General features: G+C 46.0%; 2 protein-coding genes across 2 annotated transcripts in view; one reads left to right on the plus strand and one right to left on the minus strand.

Moving 5' to 3' along the window:
- The window catches only part of LOC146670841 (uncharacterized), a 41,696-nt gene extending 32,676 nt beyond the window's left edge, over nucleotides 1-9,020 (minus strand). The window contains exon 1 of the mRNA XM_085402940.1: nucleotides 9,009-9,020. The gene's annotated coding sequence lies outside the window, so the exon portion shown is untranslated. The remainder of the gene's footprint in view (nucleotides 1-9,008) is intronic.
- LOC146670842 (uncharacterized) lies at nucleotides 441-2,358 on the plus strand. Its single transcript, XM_085405032.1, has one exon. The coding sequence runs from the start codon at nucleotides 441-443 to the stop codon at nucleotides 2,181-2,183; it is 1,743 nt and encodes a 580-aa protein (XP_085261158.1). The 3' UTR covers nucleotides 2,184-2,358.
- Nucleotides 9,021-9,242: the final 222 nt, after the last annotated feature.

A 9,242-nucleotide genomic window follows, 5' to 3' on the forward strand; every position in this document is an offset into this window, starting at 1 on the left:
AGTGTCCTTGCAAAGAAAGGTGGCTATATTGGTCGCTGATTTGTTGTTGTTTTGTTTTTGAATGTCGGCGAGGATTCCGCACGGCACTCCCCTCCATTCACCTCGCGAATCTCCGCTCTCTTCCAAACAAAGTCGACGAATTACTGCTCTTAAACCGGACTAACAAGGACTTTGCACGCTCTGCTGCCCTGTGCTTCACTGAAACCTGGCTCAGTGAGCGAGTCCCAGAGGCTGTCTTAAATCTGCCGGGCTTCCAACTTCACCGGGCGGACCGCGAAACAGAGCTCTCAGGGAAAACAAAGGGTGGTGGAGTCTGCTTCTACATTAATGAAGGTTGGTGTACTGATGTCACAGTGTTACAGAAACACTGCAGCCCACACTTGGAAAGTTTTCTCATCAACTGTAAACCTTTTTATTCACCGCGGGAGTTTTCTTCCTTCATGCTGGTCGGAGTTTACATCCCTCCACAGGCCAACGCGAACAACGCACTGTGCGAGCTGGCTGACCAGATTACTACCCTGGAGAGGAAATTCCCGGATTCCTTTACAATTATTCTTGGGGATTTTAACAGAGCAAACCTAAACTACGAACTCCCTAAATACAGACAGCATATAGACTGCCCCACCAGGGACAACATCATACTGGATCACTGCTACACCACTCTAAAAGATGCCTATCGCTCTGTGCCCCGGGCAGCTTTGGGACATTCTGATCACTGCATGGTCCATCTTATTCCAGTTTATAGGCAAAAACTCAAACGTGCCAAGCCTGTAGTCAAAACTGTGAAGAAGTGGACTAACGCAGCAAAGCAGGAACTGCAGGACTGTTTTGACTCCACTGATTGGACTGTTTTTGAAGCTGCATCTGAGAACCTAGATGAGCTCACGGACACTGTGACATCATACATCAGTTTCTGTGAAGACGTGTGTGTGCCAACAAAGACCTTTTGCACATACAACAACAATAAACCATGGTTCACTCCTAAACTCCAACATCTTCGCAAGGCCAAGGAGGACGCTTACAGAAGTGGTGACAGGGTCCTGTACAAGCAAGCCAGGAACACACTGACCAAGGAGATCAAAGCAGCTAAAAGGATCTACTCCCAGAAGCTGGAAGAACGGCTCTCAGCCAACGACCCTGCGTCAGTGTGGAGGAGCCTGCAGGAAATCACCAGCTACAGACGCCCCCCACCCACTATTGAAGCAAACAAAGACCTGGCCAACGAGTTAAACACTTTCTATTGCAGGTTTGAGACGGACAGACTCCCATGCCCCACCCTCCCCTCCCCAGGGACATTGCTTCAGACATTGACCCCCAACACACCTTCCACCTCTCCCCCCTTCACCCTGCCCCTCCCCAATCAAGACTCAACGACCACCCCCACCCTCCCCAATCCAGACTCAACGACCACCACCACCCTCTCCAACCCAGACTCAACGACCTCCACCACACCTCTCACCCCCCTTTCCTCCTCCCTGAAACTAAGAATACACACTCAGGATGTGAGCCGACTATTCCAGAAACAGAAGCCCAGGAAAGCCCCCGGACCAGATGGCGTCTCACCCTCCTGCCTCAAAACCTGTGCTGAACAGCTGGCTCCCATCTTTACTCGCATCTTCAACAGATCCCTGGAGCTGTGTGAAGCTCCCTCCTGCTTCAAACGCTCCACCATCATCCCTGTTCCCAAGAAACCCACCATCACAGGACTGGATGACTACAGACCTGTCGCCTTGACGTCTGTGGTCATGAAATCCTTCGAACGACTGGTGTTAGCCCATCTGAAAGACATTACAGGCCACCAGCTGGACCCTCTGCAGTTTGCCTACCGGGCAAACAGGTCAGTGGATGATGCAGTGAACACGGGGCTGCATTACATCCTGCAACACCTTGACTGCCCGGGAACTTATGCCAGGGTCCTGTTTGTGGACTTTAGTTCGGCTTTTAACACCATTGTGCCTGAACTTCTTTCCTCCAAACTCTCCCAGCTCAGCGTGTCACCAGCTACCTGTCAGTGGATCACCAGCTTCCTGACAGACAGAAAGCAACAAGTGAGGCTGGGGGAGATCACCTCTGAAACCCGGTCCCTCAGTATTGGTGCCCTCAAGGATGTGTCCTCTCACCACTACTGTTCTCCCTCTACACTAACGACTGCACCTCCAATAACTCTGCTGTCAAACTCCTAAAGTTTGCAGATGACACCACTGTCATTGGCCTCATTCAAGATGGTGATGAGTCTGCATACCGGCAGGAAGTTGAGCGGCTGGTACTCTGGTGCAGTCAGCACAATCTGGAGCTGAACACTCTTAAGACTGTAGAGATGACAGTGGACTTCAGGAGACATCCCTCAACTCTGCTCCCCCTCACCATATCAGACAGTCCTGTGTCGACTGTGAAGATCTTCAAGTTCCTGGGTACAACCATCTCCCAGGACCTGAAGTGGGAGACCAACATCAACTCCATCCTCAAAAAGACCCAGCAGAGGATGGTAAATGGTAAATGGCCTGTATTTATATAGCGCCTTACTAGTCCCTAAGGACCCCAAAGCGCTTTACATATCCAGTCATCCACCCATTCACACACACATTCACACACTGGTGATGGCAAGCTACATTGTAGCCACAGCCACCCTGGGGCGCACTGACAGAGGCGAGGCTGTCGGACACTGGCGCCACCGGGCCCTCTGACCACCACCAGTAGGCAACGGGTGAAGTGTCTTGCCCAAGGACACAACGACCGAGACTGTCCAAGCCAGGGCTCGAACCGGCAACCTTCCGATTACAAGACGAACTCCCAACTCTTGAGCCACGATCGCCCCATAAAGAAGACCCAAAAGACCCAGCAGAGGATGTACTTCCTGAGACAACTGGGGAAGTACAGTCTTCCACAGGAGCTGCTGATCCAGTTCTACACTGCGGTCATTGAGTCTGTCCTGTGCTCCTCCATCACAGTCTGGTATGGAGCAGCCACTAAACAGGACAGGAGCAGACTGCAGCGGACTGTACGGGCAGCAGAAAGGATCATCAGCGCCCCCCCTGCCCTCCATCCAGGATCTGTACCTCTCAAGAACCAGGAAACGGGCAGGGAAAATCATCGCAGACCCCTCACACCCTGCACACAGACTTTTTGATCTGCTGCCCTCTGGCAGACGGTACAGAAGCCTGCAGACCAGGACCACCCGACACAGGAACAGTTTCTTTCCCCTCGCCATCTCCCTTCTTAACAGTTGACCTGTCACACTGCTCCCACTGCCAGACTGCAACTGCACCTTATGTACATTTTGTAGTATTCATTCCACCTCATTCATTTCTGTATTTTATGTATATAAGGTTAGATTCGTTATTTATAGTTGGTTTACACAGCTTTGTGTATGTATGTGTAATGTGTATATATAGACACTTGTGTGTGTGTGTGTGTGTGTGTGTGTGTGTGTGTGTGTGTGTGTGTGTGTGTGTGTGTGTGTGTGTGTGTGTGTGTGTGTGTGTGAGATTTACATTGCTGTGCTTGAGAGCCACCATCTACCGGAACCAAATTCCCTGTATGTGTCTGCACATATACAGTGGGGCAAAAAAGTATTTAGTCAGCCACCGATTGTGCAAGTTTCCCCACCTAAAATGATGACAGAGGTCAGTAATTTGCACCAGAGGTACACTTCAACTGTGAGAGACAGAATGTGAAAAAAAAATCCATGAATCCACATGGTAGGATTTGTAAAGAATTTATTTGTAAATCAGGGTGGAAAATAAGTATTTGGTCACCTCAAACAAGGAAAATCTCTGGCTCTCACAGACCTGTAACGTCTTCTGTAAGAAGCTTTTCTGTCCCCCACTCGTTACCTGTATGAATGGCACCTGTTTGAACTCATCATCTGTATAAAAGACACCTGTCCACAGCCTCAAACAGTCAGACTCCAAACTCCGCCATGGCCAAGACCAAAGAGCTTTCGAAGGACACCAGGAAAAGTATTGTAGACCTGCACCAGACTGGGAAGAGTGAATCTACAATAGGCAAGCAGCTTGGTGTGAAAAAATCAACTGTGGGAGCAATCATCAGAAAATGGAAGACATACAAGACCACTGATAATCTCCCTCGATCTGGGGCTCCACGCAAGATCTCATCCCGTGGGGTCAAAATGATCATGAGAACGGTGAGCAAAGATCCCAGAACCACACGGGGGGACCTGGTGAATGACCTGCAGAGAGCTGGGACCAAAGTAACAAAGGTCACCATCAGTAACACACTACAACGGCAGGGAATCAAATCCCGCAGTGCCAGACGTGTTCCGCTGCTGAAGCCAGTGCATGTCCAGGCCCGTCTGAAGTTTGCCAGAGAGCACATGGATGATACAGCAGAGGATTGGGAGAATGTCATGTGGTCAGATGAAACCAAAGTAGAACTTTTTGGTATAAACTCAACTCGTCGTGTTTGGAGGAAGAAGAATACTGAGTTGCATCCCAAGAACACCATACCTACTGTGAAGCATGGGGGTGGAAACATCATGCTACGGGGCTGTTTTTCTGCCAAGGGGACAGGACGACTGATCCGTGTTAAGGACAGAATGAATGGGGCCATGTATCGTGAGATTTTGAGCCAAAACCTCCTTCCATCAGTGAGAACTTTGAAGATGAAACGAGGCTGGGTCTTCCAACATGACAATGATCCAAAACACACCGCCCAGGCAACAAAGGCGTGGCTCCGTAAGAAGCATTTGAAAGTCCTGGAGTGGCCTAGCCAGTCTCCAGACCTCAACCCCATAGAAAATCTGTGGCGGGAGTTGAAAGTCTGTGTTGCTCGGCGACAGCCCCAAAACATCACTGCTCTCGAGAAGATCTGCATGGAGGAATGGGCCAAAATACCAGCTACTGTGTGTGCAAACCTGGTAAAGACCTATAGTAAACGTTTGACCTCTGTTATTGCCAACAAAGGTTATGTTACAAAGTATTGAGTTGTATTTTTGTTATTGACCAAATACTTATTTTCCACCCTGATTTACAAATAAATTCTTTACAAATCCTACCATGTGGATTCATGGATTTTTTTTTCACATTCTGTCTCTCACAGTTGAAGTGTACCTCTGGTGCAAATTACTGACCTCTGTCATCATTTTAGGTGGGGGAACTTGCACAATCGGTGGCTGACTAAATACTTTTTTGCCCCACTGTACTTGGCCAATAAACACGATTCTGATTCTGATTCTGAGATGTATATTTGTGAATGTGGAGATGTTATATTGGTTTCACTGGTAAAAATAAATAATTGAAATGGGTATATATTTGTTTTTTGTGAAGTTGCCTAATAATTATGCACAGTAATAGTCACCTGCACACACAGATATCCCCCTAAAATAACTAAAAAAAAAAAACTAAAAAAAAAACTACTTCCAAAAACATTCAGCTTTGATATTAATGAGTCTTTTGGGTTCATTGAGAACATGGTTGTTGTTCAATAATAAAATTATTCCTCAAAAATACAACTTGCCTAATAATTCTGCACTCCCTGTAGGTCTGTTGACAGAGCTCTGTACAGGTCTGCTCGAGCTGACCTGAAAAGGGGTCCCACCTGTCCAGCAACAACACATGGCATGGAATAATAGACATCATAAACCACAGAGGCAGAACTGTGAAAACAGAAAACCTGAGTGTGCAGCTAGCAGAGGACATAAACAGCTTCTTTGCCCGCTTTGAAACACCACAACAGCAGCATTCATCTGCCTCAGCCCTGCTCCCATCCTCATCCTCACCTGGTTCCTGCACCGCTCCATTCACTGTAACGGAGCACGATGTCAGATGAGTGTTCCTAGCAGTGAACCCCAGGAAGGCGTCCAGACGGAATACGTGGTAAAGTGCTAAGACCATGTGCCCACCAGCTCACCCTCATCTCCACCAGAATCTTCAACCTCTCACTGGATGAAGCAGCCATCCCATCCTGTCTAAAATCAGCCACAATCATCCTAGTACCAAAGAAGTCTCCCATCACCAGCCTGAACTATTATTGCCCTGTGGCCCTCACACCGGTAATCATGAAACTAGTCCTTCAGCACACCAAGGATTACCTCCCCCCAGAATTCGACCCCCACCAGTTTGCATACCGTGCAAACAGATTCACAGAAGATGCCATCACCCTCCACTCGGTGCTGAGTCACCTAGAACAGCGGCAGAGCTATGCCAGAATGCTCTTTGTGGACTACAGCTCACCCTTCCACCACTCGCCCATTGAGAGCCTACTAACTTACTGCATCACAGTATGGTACAGCAGCTGCACTAAGGCGGATAGAGCCACCCTCCCAGCATGTTTGCAATGAGTAGGAGATGCTCTGTATCTCACTGTACAACTGTATAGTGACAAAGGTATTGGGTTCTTTTCTAAAAATTGCTATAAACAGAGGAACCCAAACTGATGAAAAGTGGCGAATATTTTTTTTCAAATGACTATTTTTAGTGGATTTTTGATATAGAAGCAGAATGACAGAATGTTAAAAGAAGTTACTTTTAGTCATTCTAAGCTGGGCATTGCGTTCTCTGGCTGTTCAAAGCCATGGAACTTTAGACTTTCCAAGCAAATAATGATGGCCATACTGATGTTCTTTTCAGTACATTTTACTTTATGTTCATTTTCATTTTTATGATGTTTCTATTTTTACATAATTCCTCCCACATAGCAAAATTGGTATGGCCTGGATCTGTCCTACACAATGTGCTTACACATGGCCTGCGTACCGCAAAGAATGACGGCCCTATGGTGGCCCAGATCTGGTTTACCAGAGGTGGCCCACACATGAGCCAGCACAAGGCCAGTTGCAGACACACTGCTGGCCCTGTGCTGGCCCAGAACAGTTTCAGCTCTGGCCCCAGATGTCAGCCTAATGTGTACCTTAGCCATGTAAGCCATGTAATAACAACATGTGCTGGAACATAATAGTGCAAAAGTAACATGACGAAACTCTGTTCAGACAGTGAATGGACTGATTCTTATACAGCACTTTTTTACTCACCCATATTACTCAAAGTGCTCTATACAACATGTCACATTCACCCAATCAGGCCAAATGTGGCATGCCATCACATAAACAGTGCCATCTTACCATGCCAGAAGTCAGCCAGCAGTGCCGGCTTGACACCAGATCCAGGCAAGACCCGTCTGCTATGTGGGATGACTTGTTCTTTTGGCATTTTAGTTGTGGATTGTGTTTGGACTGTGTCTCTTGCCCTTTCAGTATTGTTTCCTTGTGCTTCTAAGTGTCCCTTTGTTTCTTTTTAGGTTATGTAGTATGGGTTAGAGATATTTTGTATGTTGTTTTCGTTTAATAAATCCGCCTTTTGGATTATTCCCTGATGTGCCTGAGTTCTGTTATTTAGTGTCACTTTGAAAGGACACACATCCAGCATTGACATATAATTGTTCTTTCAATTTTTGATAAAGATTACAGTGAATTGAGATGTAACTTGGCCCAGAGGTACGGTAGTACGCCCAGAGTAAGAAAGTGTTGAAAGTTGGACCTCAACTATTATGGGTGATTTTTAATGAATTTTTGAAATTTCCATAATTGTAGTGTATTGGCTGTATTGAATTGAATAAATGTTTCCATTCATTTCTGAGGAATTCTACAGTAAATCTGGCTGAAACCTGGCACACAGGTACAGTAGGTGTCCCAGAGGGGGGATGTGTTGAAAGTTGTACATCAACTACTCAGGATGATTTTTAATGAATTTTTGAACATTGACATAATTCTACTGTATTGGCCGACTGCATTGGATACAAGTACCCATTAATTTCTGAGGAATTCTACAGTAAATCTGGCTGAAACCTGGCACACAGGTACAGTAGGTGTCCTAGAGGAGGGATGTGTTGAAAGTTGTACATCAACTACTCAGGATGATTTTTAATGAATTTTTGAAAATTGACATAATTCTATTGTATTGACTGTATTGAATTGAATATAAGTTTCCTTTAATTTCTGAGGAATTCTACAGTAAATCTGGATGAAAATTGGCACACAGGTACAGTAGGTGTCCCAGAGGAGGGATGTGTTGAAAGTTGTACATCAACTACTCAGGATGATTTTTAATGAATTTCTGAAAATTGACGCAATTGTAGTGCATTGGCTGTATTAGATTGAATAAATGTTTCCATTAATTTCTGAGGAATTCTACAGTAAATCTGGATGAAAATTGGCACACAGGTACAGTAGGTGTCCCAGAGGGGGGATGTGTTGAAAGTTGGACCTCAACTATTCAGGATGACTTTTAATGAATTTTTGAAATAAACATAATTGTAGTGTATTGACTGTATTGCACTGAATATGAGTTTACTGTGATTTCTGAGTAATATTACAGTAAATCTGGGTAAAAACTGGCCCAGAGGTAAAGTAGGTGTCCGAGAAGAGGATTGTGTTGAAAGCTTGGCATCAACTTTTAAGAATGATTTTTAATGAATTTTTGAATATGCAACCAGACTGTCACGATGGCTATATTGGGCTGTTCCATTGTTATTTGTGTGCGCGTGTGCATGTGACTGTTCACGCGCGTGCATGTGTGCGCGAGTCTAGGCTTTCAATCAGGATATAAAGCGAAAAGGCGCTACCGTAAAGACTGGTGTAAAAGCGCAAGGAAATTTATGCGGCGGATAGGAGGCGGCTGGCTTGACCGCGGCTCACAAATGACGGCTCACTTTACCGCAGTCCCTCCTGCTCCCCTGCTCCTCGCGCTCCCGTGTGTGTGTGTCATACATGAGAAACAGCTGACCTTGAACACAGGTATGGTCTGCTGACAGCGCACACATTGTATGTCTGAGTCTCCCCTTTGCGCAAATTCCACATTACTTTGGTCCGTCACGCTGAGCACAAGATAACTTGACAGCACCTCTGTACCACAGATCAAGCACATTTCTGTCCTCTGTCACCACAGTCCAACTAAGACATGCAAAAGCGATTTCTCAGAAAAGCTAAAGACGGCACATTTCAGCGACACACAGTGAACACACATTTAGAATGCAGAATGCTCTCTGCAGCCTACCTCGCCTTGGAGAGGTGCTGATCCATTCTGGCATCTTTACTTTCACTTTCAGCTTATGTAGTCTTAGATGTCGTCATCCTCCGGAGTTTCCACACTACTACCCGGGGGCTATTTAAATAGACTACCTAATTATGTGTGTATACATTTATTTTTACCAGTTAATGGGGATGAGCTTTTGGAAAGTTATGGAACTTCCAAATACTTACTTGGCTCCATCATCTCTATAAGATCACG

This window comes from Rhamphochromis longiceps, linkage group LG4 (assembly GCF_057381845.1).
Source record: "Rhamphochromis longiceps isolate RC_006_pf linkage group LG4, R_longiceps_female_GT1.1, whole genome shotgun sequence".
Taxonomy (NCBI): domain Eukaryota; kingdom Metazoa; phylum Chordata; class Actinopteri; order Cichliformes; family Cichlidae; genus Rhamphochromis; species Rhamphochromis longiceps.